This window comes from Muscardinus avellanarius (genome assembly GCF_963383645.1).
Source record: "Muscardinus avellanarius genome assembly, chromosome: 12".
Lineage (NCBI taxonomy): Eukaryota > Metazoa > Chordata > Mammalia > Rodentia > Gliridae > Muscardinus > Muscardinus avellanarius.
In genome coordinates this window covers 106,172,351-106,189,511 of record NC_137798.1, presented here as the reverse complement: position 1 = coordinate 106,189,511, position 17,161 = coordinate 106,172,351, and the positions used below count along the sequence as shown (strand labels likewise).

Below are 17,161 nucleotides of genomic sequence, written 5' to 3'. Positions count from 1 at the left end.
GTCGCGGCCGGGCCCCTCGCGCCACTGCCGGCTCCGCCCCGCACCCCGGGGACCGCACCGCCTCGCCCGTTCCGGGCGGACAGCAGCTGCGCCCAATCACCAAGCTCGGCCCCGAGCGCAGACCAATCGGAGCCCGGGAGCCGCCCCATCGCCATTCTCGCCAATCCGCACCAGGGCCCCGCCCTGGCCACCCAGTGATCGGCCACCCACCGGCGGCGAGGGCGGGCCCGGGCGCGCCCCGCCCCTCCTGGGGAGATGGAGACTCTGGATTGGTCCAGTCCGTCAGCGGCGAAGGCCCCGCCCAGCTTCTGAGGGTGCGCCTGGCCCCCGCGCCGGCGCGCATTGGAGGAGCGGCGCGGCGCCCAGGGGCTGGCGGGGCCGCCGCGGCGGGAAGCGCCCGGGCTCGCGAGGTCGGGGGACAGCCTTGGTGGAAGGCCGCGGTGGCCCGGGCGCAGCCCCTTGTGCAGCCCGCCCAGGTAGGAGGGGACGGCTCCTCTGCCCCCTGGGCTGCAGGATGCTCGGGCTCCCCCTCCTGGAGGGCATCCACGCGCTCTCGGGGTGAGTTGGCTTAGGCTCCGGCCGAGGTTTCCCAGCGTCCTGCAGGACCCCGAGCTCACCTTTCCACGCCTTCCAGAGGCCCCAAGATCGCGGGGGACACTTGGGTCGAGTGAGCCCAGCACAAGAGGATGGACCGTCTATGTCGTCCCAAGGAAGGTGAGTGGTGCCGGCGAGGATGCAGGCCAGAGAAGCCGCCCTTCTCTCCCTTTCACGGCACACGCCTCGCGCCGGCGCCGCCTTTTCAAGGCAGGACAGAAGGTCGGGCCTGGATTGGGCCCAGGGTGCCGGTCTGGCGGCCACCGGGAGAAACGCTGCCCAGACCCACCCAGTGTCCCCCGGTTAGGGACTCGCACACTCCCACAGGCGGGCCTGTTGACAGCCAGTGCCGCCGTTTGTGGCCATTGCTTCTCTGTCCTCCAGAAGTTATCCACGCCTGTGGTCAGCCCGCTGAGAAGATGGATCTGGAACAGCTGGACCTGAGTCCCAGGATTATTGCTGCAATGAAGAAAGGTATATTTATTTTCATGTAGGTGTGTTATGTAAACAAGTTGACTGTCCACCTCTGTTCCCTAAAAGTCCCCCACCCTGATCATTGCACCGATCTTGGGACATGCTGTGGGCTTTTCAGGTGTATGTGTTTTCACTGAAAGACGTCCCCACCCCGTGGTACTGGAGGTTGAACCAGGAGCATTCGACCTCTGAGCTACACCCTCTGCCCTCTTTTATTCTTTACTTTGAAACAGGGTCTCACTGAGTTGCAGAGGGCCTCACTAAGTAGCTGAGGCTGTCCTTGAACTGCGATCCTCCTGTCTCAGCCTCCTAAATGGTGGGATTACAAGTGTGTACCACCATGCCCAACTCATCCCAACCCTTTTTATTTTTTTGTAGTCCTGGGAATTAAACTCAGAAGCATTATACCTTTGAGCTACACCTCCAGCCCTATTCTACTTTTTTACTTTGAAACAGGGTCTCACTAAGTTGTTGAGGCTAGCTTCAAACCTGTGATTTTCCTGTTTCAGTCTCCTAAATACTGGGATTACAGGTGTATACCAATGTGCCAGGCTCCCATTCCCTTCTTAGACCATATATATATATATATTACTTTCATAGAGATTAATTTTTAAAGTTCTTTCAGGCTGGGCATGGTGGCACGTGCCTATAATCCCAGTTCGTGGGAGGCTGAGACAGGAGGATCACAGGTTAGAGGACAGTCTCAGGAAGTAGTCAGACTCTCATCAACCTAGTGAGACTTTGTTTCAAAAATAAAAGTAAGGCTGGGCATGGTGGCACACTCCCCAAGCTTGGGAGGCGGAGACAGGAGGATTGCGCAGGTTCAAAAGCAGCCTTGCTGCTGGGCGTGGTGGCGCATGTTTGTAATCCCCACGCTTGGGGAGCGGAGACAGGAGGATCGTGCAGGTTCGAAGCCAGCCGTGCTGGCTTAAGAGACCCTGTTTCCAAATAAAAATATATTTTTAAAAAAAAGGTCTGGGAGTGTAGCCCAGAGGTAGAAGGGCTTCCAGGAACCCCAGTACCACCCAAAATAAATAATTAATTAAAAAAATAAAATTAAGCTGGCCACGGTGCCGCATGCTTGTAATCCCAGCATTTGGGAGGTGGAGACAGTCTCAGCTACTTAGTAAGACCCTTCACAACTCAGTGAGACTCTGTTTCAAAAAAGAAAATGACTAGCTGGGTGTGATGGCCCACGTTTGTAATCCCAGGGCTTAGAAGGCTGAGACAGGAGGATCGCACAGGTTGGAAGCCAGCCTCAGCTACTTAGGCTCTCAGCAACTTAGTGAGACCCTGTTTCCAAATAAAATATAAAAAAATAGGTCTGGGAGTATAGCCCGGAGGTAGAAAGCCCCTGGGTTCCACTGCCAGTACCACCAAAAAAAATAAAAAAATAAAAAGACAAAAAAAAAATAGGGTTAAGGGTGTAGCTCGGAGTGTAATGCCCCTGGGTTCCATCCCCATTACCTCAAATAAATAAGTAAATAAATATAAAATAAAATAGGGCTGTAGATGTAGCTCAGAGGTAGAATGCCCCTGACTTCAATCCCCAGTACCCCCCCCAAAAAAAAAAAGCTGGGATGTGGCTTGAAAGTAGAGCCGCGGGCTTTTAGCTTGTCTTTAGCGTGGGTCTACTCAGTCCTGCAGCGTGCGTGGTTCGGCTCTCATCGTGACTGTGTTGCCGGGTCTGACTTGTCTGTGACGCCAGCCCTCAGCGGCTCCTGCTGGGACGCGGGCTGCTCTTGCTGTGCCCTTGGTCAGCAGCTTGTGTGGCCACACCCCTGCTGGCTGCTCTGGCTGGACATGACTCCCCTCCTTAGCATCTTTGGCTTTCCACAGGAGGTAGTAGCTGCCGCCGTGTCCTGCCTGCTGAGTTTTTTTTCGTCTTTCTTGCCGGTGTTTCTCCCGCACCTGAGGGCACACGGGCTCCTTTTCCCAGTGCAGGTTCCAGTTCTGGCTTCCAGGCATGATCCCGCGCAGCCCGCCCCTCAGCCTGCCTGGCGCTCTGCAGTTCCTGGCCTCCCCGTCACCTTCCCAGCCTCCTGGGGTGTCTGCTAGGGCTGGCTGAGTGTCAGGACAGTGAGGGCTATGCGGCCAGCGGGCGCCGGCCGGGCCTTTCCTGCTGCTCCCCTATGCCTGGCTGCTGGTTTCTTGCCCTCCTGTTTGTGGCCTCCTGATCACAGAATGGCTGCCACAGCTGTAAGCATCGTGCCTGCAATCTGGGGTCCAGCACTTGGGAGGCTGAGGCAGGAGGATGGCGGTCTGCAGCTAGCTCAGCTGCTTAGTGAGGCCTCCGCAACTTAGTGTGACAAAAATAAAGAATAAGAAACTGGGCTGGGGTGTAGCTTGGAGGTAGAATGTCCCTGGGTTCCACCCCAGTACCGCAAAAAAGTGGGGGGGCGGTTATGGGTCTTGCGTATGCCTCCTCAGAAAATGAATTTTCCCAGAGGCAGAGCTAGGGCCCTGGCCCAGCAGAGCCTCCTCCAGGCAAAGCTTTTTCTGGGCTGCAAGGCCCTGTTTCAAAATAAAACATAAAAAGGGCTAGGGGTGTAGCTTGGAGGTAGAGCACTCCTGGGCTCAATCCCCAGTAGCAAAAAAGAGAGAAAAAGAGAAGAAAAGAAAACAAGCCCTACCCAAGCCCGGAATTCGCTTCTTCGCTCCCCAGACAGCAGTCCCTCGGGTGCCTACCGCAGCAGCTCCAGCCTGCGAGCCTCCGCCATCCCTTCAGCTCGTCCCGCAGCAGGGCCTGGGTGACGCGCCACTCGGTTTGGTTGCTGTGTGGCCCTCCCCGCCTTCGCTCTCCCCTTTTCCTTCCTTCCTCCTGTTTTTCTGCAACGCTGAAGATTGAGCCCAGGGCTCCTGTGCCTGCTAGGCAGGTGCTCTGCCTCTGAACCGTGTCTCCAGCCCTTGCTTCATTTGAGATGGGGTTTCGCGGAGTTGCTAAGGCTGGCCTTGAATTTGCAATCCTCTCGCTCCAGCCTAAGTAACTGGGACCCGTCACCAGGCCTAGCAACACTGGCCCTTTCTTGAAAGAATTCCAGTGGGTGCGCAGGACATGGTGGCACACGCTTGTAATCCCAGGACTTGGGAGGCTAAGACAGGAAGTTTGCAGGTTCAAGGCCAGCCTCAGCTATTTAGTGAGACCTTGTTTCAAAAACGCATGCTTGTAATCCCCAGGCTTGGGAGGCTGAGACAGGAGGATCTCACAGGTTCAAAGCCAGACTCAGCTACTTAGTGAGACCCTGTTTCCAAATAAAGTATAAAATAGATCTGGGAAGGGGAGTGGTGAGTTGGCCCGGGCCACCCTCCCCCCTCATGCCATTTTGGCATGGGGCTGTAACTATTTTCTGTATTTCTATCTTTTTAATAAACTTCTTTAAATCTTAAAAAAAAAAAAACAGATCTGGGAGTGTAACCCAGAGGTAGAAAGCCTCTGGGTTCCACCCCCAATACCAAACACACACAAAAATAAAATAAAATAAACAAAATAAAGACTAAGCCAGATGCGATGGCACACACTTGTAATCCCAGCTCGGTGTCTGGTCATTCCTACAGCCTGGCTTTTCTTGGATTTCAGCCAAACTGAAGTCAGTCAAGGACATTCTTCACTTCTCTGGAGCAGACTTGCAGAGACTGACCAGCCTGTCCAGTCCTGACATCCAGCACGTGCTGAGGGTGGCCGCCTCACACCTGCGGGGGGGCCCCGTCCTCACAGGTGGGCACTGCTCGGAGCTTCTGCTGGGTGACCCGCAGCCATCACGGGCCACCTAAGGGCTAACCTGGTGCCACTGTCTGAGTGGGGAGGGCCCGGGCCTCGCTGGCCCCGGGAAACCCTGGCCCCAGGGTCCAGGCCCTGGCTCCCTGGGGCAGGGGCTTCCTGCCAGAGGCCAGGGCAGCAGAGAGCTAGAGAAGCCGAGGCTGGGCAGCACCATGTCCCGGCCCGTGGAGTGTCTGGCTGCCGGCGCCCAATGGCCCTGTGAGCCCAGCCAGGTGAGGGGTCCTGGGCTCCCAGATCATAGTGTGCTGGCCCCAGCCTGGGTCCAGGCGCCAACCCTGCTCTTCCCAGCCTCCAGCCGTGCCCACCCAGAGCCTCACTCCCGGGGTGGGTGCGGGGCATCAGGCGTGTCCAAGGTGTCCAGCCAGGAATCTACAGCCAGGGCCCCATAGCACCGGTCACTGCGCTGACGAGCGTGTGCGCACATCCACGGCCCCGGCTGCCTCCACCCCCAAGAGGAGACTTTCAAGGGGAGACCAGGATGAGGCTGTGGTGTAATGGCACCCAGTGAGCGGGAGGAGCCTCCCTGGGTGGCTGTGGGAGGCCCTCCCGCCACAGGACACACCCGCGGGACCCTGCTGGTCTCACGTTATTGGCGTGTGTGTCTCACTGGGGCTTGAACCCACGGCCATTCTACCTCTGAGCTGCACCCCAGCTCTTTTTAGTTTTAATTTTACAGCCTCTGGCTAAGTTGCTGAGGGCCTTCAAATTGCTGAGGCTGGCCGGCAACCTGCCATCTCCTCTCAGCCTCCAAGCACTGGGGCTCCAGGAGTGTGCTGCCGTGCACGGATGCGTCCTTGATTTTTGAGTCAACTTAACGCCTGGTCAAAGCCACTACATGAGCCTGGGGCGGGTTCCCATTTCTCTTCATGCTGAGATTGCCTGGGCACCTGCGCTGCGGCTGTGCGGGTGGGGGGTCTCTCTTTACAAAGGAACTCCTTGAGGCTGGCGGGCGGCTGCCCTGGGCCGCGCGCCTGCCCTCCGCCCTCCACGCTGCCCACCCTGTGGCTGGCACTGACCCCGAGCCCGCCCGCAGCGCTGCACCTGTACCAGCAGAGGGAGCGCTTCCCCGCGCAGCACCGGCGCCTGAGCCTGGGCTGCCGGGTCCTGGACAGCCTCCTGGCCGGCGGCCTGCCGCTGGAGGGCATCACCGAGCTGGCCGGCCGCAGCTCGGCCGGGAAGACCCAGCTGGCGCTGCAGCTCTGCCTGGCCGCGCAGTTCCCACGGCAGCACGGAGGCCTGGACGCCGGTGAGTGGCGCCCCTGCTGGCTGTGTGCCGGGGCGGCGGGAAGGAGGGCTGGGCCAGCCGGGCCTGGGGTCGCAGCAGCGCGGTGCGAGGCCCCTGCCGGCCTGGGCCCGCCGCTGCCTCCTGGCGCTCGGTGAGGCTGAGCAGCGGCCACTGCTTGGGTCACTGACTGGTTTTCCTGGGAGTCGTGCCTATTCGAGTGGTCCCTTCCCACTGTAAAATTGCCTATTGCGACAAAAGCCTCTATACATTCCAGAAACGAATCCTTTATCAAATGTTTTCCCATCCCCGTGTGGTAGCTCACCTTGTCATCCCAGTACTTAGAGGCTGAGACGGAGGATCACAGGTTCGAAGCCAGCCTCGCAACTTAACAAGGCCCTGTTTACAAATAAAATAATAGCCAGGTTGTAACCCCAGCATCTGGGAGGCGGAGACAGGAGGATCGCGGTTCGCGGACAGCCTCAGCTACTTAGCGAGGCCCTCTGCAACTCAGTGAGACCCTGTTCCAAAGTAAAGAATAAACAGGGCAGAGGGTGTAGCTCGGAGGTTCAATGTCCCTGGGTTCCATCCCCAGACCCGCAAAAAAACCTGATAAAATAGGGCTGGAGATGCGCCTTGACGGTACAATGCCGTTAGGTTCAGTCTCCAGTACCAAAACAAGTAAAAACAGTGAGAGGCGTAGCTCAGAGGTATACGCCCGAGTTCAGCCCCGGTGACTCGCGTGCGCACCGTGCGTTTCGCTCCTCCGGGTCGTCTTCACTTTCCTCGTAGTTCAAGTCCGATCCTCTTTCCTGTGGTCACGGGTATCTCGGGCGGTCTGAGAACCGCGGCCTGCCCTCGGTCGGGAGGCGCTGGGCGGGCTCCTCGGACTGCAGAGCCGGCTCCTTCCTCGCCCGCCCGCTCCTTCGCTCCTTCTGCGCATGCTCCATGCCCGGCGGGGGCCGCGTGAGGCCAGGACTGCGGGAGGCGCCACGCGTTTCCTGGTCCTTAAGTCAACGCGGAGATGCAGGGGAGCCTGGAAAGTGGCCCAGAGTGGGCTTCTGCGTGGCGGAGCCTTTGAGGGCCTCCCTAGGTCCAAGGGAGACCGGCCCTGGTGACCCACTCACTCTGCGCAGCTCAGGAGTGGCCAAGACAGGCGCCTACCTGCGGGCATTCTGCCCAGGCCCGTGTTCCCAAGGGGCCACCGACGAGGCTGTAGGGGACGAGCCTGCGGCCTGCCCCTCCGCGGGCCACAGGTGAAGGGGCAGTGGCGTGGCAGCCACGGGCCGTCTCGGGTGTCTGGAGCTGGGCCTTCTGCCTTCCCAGGGGCCGTCTACATCTGCACAGAAGACATCTTCCCAAGTCGACGGCTGCAGCAGCTCATCCGGCAGCAGCCACAGCTGCGGACAGATGTGCCAGGGGACGTGGTCCAGAAGATCAGGTTCGGCGATCAGATCTTCATCGAGCATGTGGCCGACGTGGTGAGTGTCCACCCTGTGCCTGCCGCCTGGGGTCTGGTGGTGGAGACCGGGCCCAACTCGAGCCCTGGGCAGGTGGGGCCGGATGGAAAGCTGCTAAGGGGCGATGTCAGGGAGGGGAACTCGCAGACGCTGGCCAGGGTGCAGGCTCTGAGGGGACACCAGAGAACGGCGCTCCAGCCAACGTGGACGGTAAGTGGATGTGGGGGTCCTTGCTGGGCCAGAGGGGGCCGCAGAGGGTGCAGGAGCAGCTGACTAGTTTGGCCAAGTGCGGGGGTCAGAGGCCGCCGCTGTGCCTGGGTTCTGGTGGGCGGCAGACCCGACCAGGCCCTGTGTGCTATTTGTCAGCCACCAAGGAGGAAGAAGTGGGGAACAGGAGTGTCCCCTGTGCTGAGGACCCTAGCCAGCCACCTCCCGCCCCGTACCTGGCCATCCTTCCAGACTGCTGCTGGGCAGGTGCCAGAGGTGTCCCCCGCTCTGAGGAAAGCTGCCGCCATGGCCAGGCCTCCCACCCACGTGTGGTGGGCAGTGTGCTACCGGCCTCCCTGCAGCAGCAGAGCCCACTCCGGGTTGTTAGGAAATGACTGTTCAGGTTAAAGGTGTAGCATATAAACTTTTTTTAATTTTAAAAAATTTACAATAAAATACATTATCACACGCGATGCAGGGAACTAACACGGAGCAGTGACGGGGAGCCGGCAGGCGCAGGACATGGGCGCACACACGCCCGCCGGCCTGGCCGGCCGAGCGCCTAGGGCCCTGCCAGTGGTGTGGCTGTTAGCGTGGTGCACCGTGGGCCCGCCTGGCCATCACAGGGCCAGCTCTGGGCCACATGCGCACGGCATCCCGGCACCCCAGCACAGGCCAGGCCCGGGTCACTGCAAGAGAAGCCGCTGGTGAGGCCAGGCCGCCAGCCCGGTGGTGGCTCCCGAGGAAGCCTCCGCCCTCCTGCCAATGTCTGCTGGGAGGCTAGGACTGAGGCTGTGTAGACGGAGCCTCCCTTCTGCAGTGTTGGGAGCCACGGCGGTCCCCCCACCTCCCTGGCCTTCGGCCCACCGCAACCAGCGGTGTGGACACTCACGTCAGCTAGCGTCTTCGAGGCTGCTGCTGTCGTTCTCCACACAGAGAGGCTCCACCGGGGACGCCCTGGGGAGAAGCAGAGTGGTTTCACCCGGGCTGGACTGACCCTCAGCACTCCTGCACCCTGGGCTCAGGCAGGGCTCGCCAGGCCTGCTCTGCGCCTGGCAGCAGCCGCCAGCCTTACCCTGCGTGCGGGTCTCTGCATCGCAGCCCATCGGGCCCAAGTACCAGAGGTCAAAGTGGGCCCAAAGGGAGGCCCACCTCCCTCCACCCTCGGGAGGCAGACTGCATGCCAGGCCCTACCCGTCCACCGGCAGACCAAACCAAGAGCCTGAAGGGCTGCCAGGCCCCCCCCAGGCCATGGGCTTGGCGCTGGGCAGGCAAGGCCTGGGCCTCTGTCTGAGGAACTAGGACTGGAGGTTCCTGAGGGTCTGGGCAGCAGAGAGGCCGCAGGGCAGGGCTGAGGCTGCGGGTGGGGTGCTGCTGGCCTCTGGAATGGCAGCAGCTGCAGGGCAGGGCTGGGGCTGCGGGTTGGGTGCTGCTGGCCTCTGGAATGGCAGCAGCCAGCTCTGACTGTGGCTCCTCACAGGACACCTTGTTGGAATGCGTGAGGGAGAAGGTCCCTGTCCTGCTGTCCAGGGGCATGGCCCGCCTGGTGGTGGTGGACTCCGTGGCGGCCCTGTTCCGCGGTGAAGCCGACAGCCAGGCCTGGGCGCTGCGGGCCCGGCACCTGCAGTCACTGGGGGCCCAGCTGCGCCGGCTGAGCAGCGCCTTCCAGAGCCCAGTGCTCTGCATCAACCAGGTGAGTAGGCCAGGCGGGGGGGCTTCGCGAAGCCCCCAGCCACCGCAGCTGACCTGTTGGCCCTTCAGGTGACAGAGGCCGTGGAGGAGCGCACCCAGGCACCAGGGCCACCGGGGTGAGTGCTGGCGGCTGGGCCTGGGTGGATGCTCACATGCAGGGCCAGCAATGCCTGTCCTTCCTCAGGCCCTGGGACGAGCGCCTGGCCCCGGCCCTCGGCATAGCCTGGGCCAACCAGCTGTTGATGAGACTGATGGCCGACCGGCTCCACGGGCCGGGCGCCGCTCCACAGCCGGCCCGGGTCCTGAGGGTACTCTTCGCCCCCCACCTGCCCCCGTCCTCCTGCCTCTACACGGTCAGCACAGAAGGGGTACGGGGGACACCGGGGACCAAGTCCAGTTAGCACGAAGACAGCTGTGTAGCCAGCAGGTCCAGAGGATGGCCATCAGCCCTGCCTCCTGAACTGGAGGGAGTGCAGGACAGGGGTGCCCAGCGGGGCCCTCTCGCCTTGGGTGTCGCCTGCCTAGCTGTTGGGGCCATGGACAGTCCCTGATCAGCCCTCAGAGGTCACACAACCTGATAGGCTGGCGGCCTCTGGGGGCGTCTAGGGCAACACCCAGGTGACACCCGAGATCACACAAGGTCGCTCCACTCTCCCAACACTGCCATGAGGGTCAGCAGCCTGCCTGGACCCTGGGAGCTGCCTAGTGGGGTGCCCCGCACACCCTGTGCCTCTGGGGAGCAGGGCCTCCAGCTGAGGCCGCCGCAACAGGACGCCTCGCTGCCCTGGCCTGCCAGTGTGGCCTGCAGCTCAACCGGGCAGAGACCTCCTGCTGCAGACCCTTGACTGACCATGTGGCCATGGACACAAGGCCCGGTGTTACCAAGGGAAGTGACCCTCCGTCCCCTCTGCCTGCCCCCATTCCTCTGGTGGAGTCTGGACTCCTGACCCATGTCCCCCCACAACCCTGGAGGCCGCCCACTAAAGCTGGGGGAGCGCTGGCCACAGACTGCCTTTCTCAAGGGGTCCCTGTGTGCCTTTTGCCCTGTCCTCAAAGCCACCATGGCCACAAAGCTGGGCCACACAGCCAGGACAAAGGTGTTTGGAATTTGAGTTTTACAAGACAGCCTTTCTGCCAAAGTACAGGGACTTTGTAATAGGAAATAAAATATTTTATTTTTATAATTAAATAGACAATTCTGAACGGTTTTCTATGCAACTTATATCAACAATTAGAAAACACAACGGAGTCAGGCGCAGCTAAGTGGAGGCGGCTCTCCTGGAGGGGCCTGCTCACCGCTGGGCCAGCCGCCTCAGGAGGCCCTGCTGCCAGATCCTCAGCCTCCCGCTGGAGTCCCACAGCCCCTCAGGGTTAAACACTTTGAAACCACTTGGCTTCTTCCTGCATTCCTGCACAATGCAGAGAAAACACTTGTAAACAGAATCTGTTTCGTGGATCAAACTAAACGCCAACTGACTACACCGTGCGTCTGCCTGGCAGGACGTCGCGGCCCCAACCCTGGCCTGTGCCTCCTGACAGCTGTCAGAAGTCTGATTGCGAGCACACCTTGCTCAAAAGTGAGTGCAAAAAGAACAGAAAAAGGTGCAATATAAATACTAAGGGTATAATGTAACATTTCTTCCAAGAAAATTCCATAGTTAAGACAATGGAAGATCCATCCCATAAAGTAAACATCTTCAGTCATTTAATACAAACACTAAATTTCTAATTATATATTCCTGGTGGCTTTCTGACATAATGTTAGTAATTTGGGGACTTTTGTTTTTGGTACTGGGGATGGAACCCAGGGGTATTCCACCTCTAAGCCACACCCCCAGCCCTATTTTCTATTCTTTATTTTGAAACAGGGTCTTACTAAGTTGTGGAGGCCTCACTAAGTAGCTGAGGCTGACTGCAAACCTGTGATCCTCCCATCTCAGCCTCCCAAGCGCGGGGATTACAAACGTGGGCCACCACGCCCATTTTATGTTTTATTTTTGAATCGGTCTCACTAGTTGCTGAGGCTGGCCTCAAACCTGCGGTCCTGTCAGCCTCCCGGGTACTGGATTACAGGAATGCCCCACCACACCCAGCGCAGGGGACTTTAGCCTAGGTCTGACAGGTGAAAAACGCGTGGCTCTCGCTGGAGGCCCCTCCGCCACTGCTGTGCCCCAGGTTAGTGCAGCCAGGCGGGCGCAGGCACAGGCTGCCGGGTGGGACTGGGGCCCCTGCAGCTCCCCCTGCCTGTCACAGTGGGCTGCAGCCCCTGCCACAAACACCTTCCCACAGTCAACCCTAGCGCTCTTCTCCAGGGCCACGTGCGCGCTCTCCCAGGAGGAGGCCCCTTCCCGTCCCACACCACTAGGCAGTGCTTAGAAACACCCTGACCCGCAGGAGCTGCGGAACAGAGATGGCGCTGGAGCCCCGAGCCAGTGCAGCCCGCCCGGTGGGCAGACGTCCCCCACCGGCAGGGGCAGAGGGCGCTAACTACGGTGGACACGCAAGAGACCCGAGCGCAGACTTGCTGCAGCAAAGCCCCACACGCTGCCACCTCCACCCCGCCAAGTCCACGCCGGCCAAGCCCAGCCCAGGAGTAAGCTCCTGTCCTCTCAAGTGAGATCACAGCCCACCATCTCACAGAGCGGAGACCAAGACAGGGCGCCCTGAGCCTGAGGACGCGGGCCCAGCTCCTGCTCCACACGCACCGCTGTCTTGTGCCTCTAGTCTACGGGTAGTCCTGCACACGCCCCAAGACACGATGCCTTGGAGCTGATCTGGAAAACTCTTGTCTAATCCACCTGGTGCTAGGTGTGGTACTGTACACCTGCAATCCCAGTACTGGGGAGGCTGAGACAGGAGAATGGCAGGTTTGAAGATTGTCTCAGCAACTTAATGAGATTTTCAGTAACCTAATGAGACCCTGTTTAAAAACAGAAGAACTGGGGATATACCTCACAGGTAAACAGCCCTAGGTTCAATCACAAGAACCACAAAGAAAAAGTCCATCTGGTGAAAAGCTTTTTAAAAATAGAAGAGGCTGAGAGTCGGGCGTGGTGGCGCACGCTTGTAATCCCGGCGCTTGGGAGGCTGAGGCAGGAGGATCGCACAGGTTCGAAACCAGCCTCAGCTACTCAGTGAGGCTCTCAGCAACTTAGTGAGACACTGTTTCCAAATAAAATATAAAATGGGTCTGGGAGTATAGCCCAGAGGTAGAAAGCCTCTGGGTTCTACCCCCAGTACCACCAAAAAAAAAAAAAAAAAAAAAAAAAAGAAGAGGCTGGGCATGGTGGTGCACACCTGTAATCCCAGACTCGGGAGGCTAAGACGGAGGACTGCAGGTTCCCAGCCAGCCTGAGCGACAGCAAGACCCGCAGCAACCTGGCAAGACACTAATTCAAAAAGACAAATAAAGAGGGCCGGGGAGCCAGGCGGCGGCACATTTGTAATCCCAGTTCATGGGAGGTTGAGACAGGCGGTGGGAGGTCCACGGCCTGCCTCAGCTACTTAGTGAGGCCCTGTCTCAAAGAATAAAAATTAGGTTGGAGGTGTAGCTCAGAGGCAGAATGCCCCTGGGTTCCACCCCCATCCCCAGTTCTGGAAAAACTAGGGGGCAGCTGTGGGGTGTCGCTCAGAGGCAGAAATACCCCTGGGTTCAATCCCAGCACCGGCGAGGAGACGGAAGGTGACCATATGGCGCCCTACGGTTGGGCCCGCGGGGTGGGGGAGCAGGAGAGGGAACTTACTGAAGGCCCTGGAGGGCCAAGCCCGCGCCGCCCGCAGGCGCCAGCGGAGGCTGGGCCTGTGCAAAGCCAGCCGCCCTCCAGCTCCTGCACCTCGCCCTCATGCCTGGCATCCTCAAAGGTGTCCTTAGGTCTCTAATTCTTAATTTATGCTTAGTACAGTGTTAAAATGTAAAACAGACTCCAGTGTCAAGGCAAAAGGGTGGTCGACAGAAGCGAGAGCGTCCGTGCGGGCGGCGGATCCGACGTGTCCGCGCCTCCCGGCCGCCGCTCTGCCTCCCGGCCGCGCACCTGCTTTGCGCATCGGCAGCTCCCAGGCAGGCGCAGGCAGGTCAACAGCTCTGGGCACAGCCACCCTGGCTCTCACAGGCGGCCTCCAGAGATTGGTGGCCTTCACCAGGTAGGAAAGGAAGCCCGGTGCTGCCGAGGAAGGCGAGCTCCCTGCAGGGGCCGGGCCTGGCTGGCGGCGCGAGGCTCTCGGGGATTCTACCTAGCTCTGTCCCGACCCTCAGTGGGCCAGATCAGTGTGGCTGGCGCTCAGAGCTCTCGAGTCTGCCAGACAATTATTTCGTTCCTGCATGAAAAAAACAAATGGAAAAATTACACTTAACCAATATTTCCAAGGATGCTTCACAGGACCAAAGGCCTATCAAGACTGTCTGCACAACTCCTAACCTAGTGCTCAATCTGGGCATGCACTAAGGCAGAAGACGGGAGGCCAAGACAGGCCGCCCGTGGCCTTTGCGAATCAGAACACCACCTTGGCTGAGGCCAAGGCCTGGGATCAATCCCAGCACTAGAGGGAGGGAGCGTACTCAAAGAGCCACGTGGCGTCCTGCAAGCACCCCTGGCTTCCTTCCCCTTCCCAGGGCGTGCCAGCCTCACACGCGTGGCGTGTGGTGGACGGGGGCCAGAGGCTGCCAACTCGCCAGGTGTGGTGAGCAGGAGTCTGACCTGCGCCATCAAGGATGCGGCTCCCACAGCGCGCCCTGGCCACCAGGCTGCCGTCTGCCAGCCACTGGGCCAGCAGAGCCAGGCCCTAGAGCGCCAGGGGCCGGTCACAATGGCTGAGTAAGAGAACGGAAAACTAAAAGGGCCACTCCAGTGGGGAAGGGAGGCCCACAGTCAATGCAGACGTGAAACAAACATGGCCCTCGTGTGAGACTTGGGCTCGTGACGCTCTGCGGAAGCCGGCAGTGTCGAGGGCCTGTAAGGTCTCGGCCACTTCTAAACCCTGCACAGGGCTTTAACTGAACAGTGGGCTAGTGAGAAAACACTAAGACCACAACCAAACAAACCAGCCATCCGAGCGAAGGCCTGTCTGCCTGGTGTCACTCTATCAGAGTCAATTTTTTGGGGGGAGGTGATACTGGGGATGGAACCCAGGGGCTTTCTACCTCCGGGCTCTGCTCCCAGACCTTTTATATTTTATTTGAGATCTCACTAAGTTGCTGAGAGCCTCACTCAGTAGCTGAGGCTGGCTTCGAACCTGTGTGATCCTCCTGTCTCAGCCTCCCAAGCGCAGGGATTACAAGCGTGTGCCACCACGCCCAGCTCAGAGTGAATTATTTTAATTAGGTCAAACAGTGGGAGGCACCAGGGATGGAACCAGGACGTTCTGCCGCCTCCCCCCCCCCCTCAGCCTTCCCAGTTCTGACATCACCGGCGTGGGCTATAGCACCTGGCTAGGTCAAATCATTTTGGAAGGCCACTAGATAGATCAGCAGATAAACTGCTGACAGCACGCAGTGTGAGCGTGCCTACGCCTCCCACGACTGAACTGCGCACGGCCGTCTGCGCTTCATGGAGAGTGGCCAAGCACGGCCTGCAGCAGGCCTGCTCGGCTCCCAGCAGCCAGGGCTCGGACAGGGCATGCTCCTTACTTGGAATTGCGTTCCGCGGCCTTGCCGCCCATGTTAAGAACATTCAGAGAACTGGCACGCTTCATGCTGCGACACGGACACGGACACAGGACGGACATGCAAGGACAAACGGATGAGCATCAGTCGGCCAGCAGGACGACCCGGCCCGGGGACAGCGGAGCTGGGGCGCTTGCTCTCCCTCGGCCTGGACACGGAAGCCCCCTCTCTGTTAGTGCCCAGGAGAAGACACCCAATTCCTCTGCGTGGCAGAGCAACACAGGCTGCTGGCGGGCGCGGGCGGGCCTCGGCTCTGCCAGCCCAGCTGGCCTCTTCACACCTCACAGGGCAGAGGGAGGAGCCACTGCGCTCCTCCCCACTCCTCCCCCACGGGACGACACCCGCTCCCTGTGAAGGCTGGGAAGGGAATTACATTGCCTAGCTCATATTTTTTTGTATACTACTATCATACTTAAGAGACCAAATTCAAGCCGGGCATGGTGACACACGCTTGTAACTTGGGAGGCTGAGACAGAAGGATCGAAGGTTCAAGGATCGAAGGTTCAAGGACAGCTTTGGCAGCTTAGTGAGGCCTTGTTTCAAAATAAGTGAAATAGGGCTGGGGGTATAACTCAAAATGCCCCTGGGTTTAATCCCCAGCACTAAAAAAAAAACCCTCAAAACAAATTTCACGGCATCAAATATAAAAACTCACAAGTTTACGTAGGTGCTTTCCTTTCTCTCCCACTTGCGGTCTTTGAACTACCGGATGGGATGGCCAGCGATTTAACTAATGGACACTTGTAGCACCTCAGAAACCCTCTGCCCACCGGGTACCTCTGACCAGTCACCTCAGCACTAACCCTGAGGTGGCCATACCAGGACCGGAGGGAGCGGAGGACGTGCCGGCGCAGGGCTGCGTGCTGACGGCCCGGGCACCGCCGCTGCCACCAGCACCTGAGCACAGCACCCAGCAAATGGCGCTCAGCCAGTTCCCACCAAGCCAATAAACCAAGCCAAAGTGGCCCAGAGAGGCGAGATGCACTGCCAAGGAAGCCTGGGCAAAGGCTGCGAAAGGCCTGCGTGTTCCTGGTGACCGCCGAGGCCGCCGCACACTCACGCACGTCACCCGTAGACGCGCCCCCACTGGCACTCAGCCGCCCCACCGGCCAGTCAGCTCGCACCAGGTGAGAAGGCCCCTGGCCCGGCCCGGCACTCGGCACGCCCCACGTGCCCAGCTGAACCACAAGCTGCAAGCACCCAAGCTCCTGTGCATCGGGTCACGGGCCCCAGAGGCCCGGTCCAGCAGGCTCGGCAGTGTGCAGGAACTCGCTAGAGAGGCCAATTCAGTGGCTTCCTGGGAGCCAATGGCCTGGACCCCTGGGGCTGGGCCAGGCAGTCATGGGAGAGGATGAGTGGCTGGTCAGGACCGTGGGAAGACAACTGAGCTGTGCCCTGTGCATGGGCAGCGTCCGCTCGCATCAGGTCAGGCCTGGTACTGGGGCAGTGGCCGCTGCAGCATGCGTATCACGATGTCGGGAGAGAAATGCGGGAGCAACAGGAAATACCCAGAGCCGCCCCATGGGAAGGGGCTGCAGTGTGTCCAGAGCCCCACGCAAAGAGCCTGCCTCCCTGAGGAACTAATGCCCCGGGCATTCGTTCTGACAGATCACCCCGAGGGAGGGGACCCAGCGGCCACAAAGTACTCCTGGGACCCCCTTCAAAAGTACTCCCTGCAGACGGTGACCCGCCACTTCAAGTCTGGAATCTGTCGGGAGCTTAGTCAGCACTGCCCAAAAGCAGGCCTGCGCCTGAGCCCAGACAGCAGGGGCCCACGGGAGGCCCGGGCCTCTACAGCAAACACCTGCTAACCAAAGGCCACACCCTCTTGCCTGGGCCCCACCCATCTCCCCAGAACCACCAGGAGTTTCCTGCCATAAGCAGAGATCCCTCCAACAGGGCCAGGAGCACCATGAGGCCGGCACGGGGTCATCGGAGCCCCAGGCGGCCAGGAGCCAGCTGCGAGTGGGAGCAGGGTCTGGGCACAGGTCCTAAGTGACACTGCGCGTACTTTTTTTTTTTTTTTTTTTTGAGGTACTGGGATAGAACCCAGGGCATTCCACCTCCAACCTACA

At 59.6% G+C, this 17,161-nt stretch overlaps 2 protein-coding genes across 15 annotated transcripts in view; one reads left to right on the top strand and one right to left on the bottom strand.

The window, feature by feature from the left end:
* Positions 1-1,013: 1,013 nt before the first annotated feature.
* On the top strand, positions 1,014-9,828 carry XRCC3 (X-ray repair cross complementing 3; the record flags this gene model as incomplete). The annotated part of the gene is made up of 7 exons (XM_080707939.1): positions 1,014-1,068; positions 4,646-4,783; positions 5,880-6,092; positions 7,395-7,549; positions 9,216-9,428; positions 9,497-9,543; positions 9,612-9,828. The coding sequence occupies 7 exons, from the start codon at positions 1,014-1,016 to the stop codon at positions 9,826-9,828; spliced, it is 1,038 nt and encodes a 345-aa protein (XP_080564065.1).
* The window catches only part of KLC1 (kinesin light chain 1), a gene marked incomplete at both ends in the record, with an annotated part of 32,981 nt that continues 24,389 nt past the window's right edge, over positions 8,570-17,161 (bottom strand). For 6 of the 14 annotated variants that reach the window (XM_080707920.1, XM_080707933.1, XM_080707935.1 and 3 more), the window contains one exon: positions 8,570-8,692. In XM_080707920.1, the coding sequence (XP_080564046.1) occupies positions 8,629-8,692 (64 nt within the window). Of the gene's footprint in view, positions 8,693-13,675; positions 13,742-15,050; positions 15,117-17,161 lie in introns of those variants that run through there. The other 8 variants (XM_080707922.1, XM_080707925.1, XM_080707926.1 and 5 more) reach the window with 4 other exon arrangements.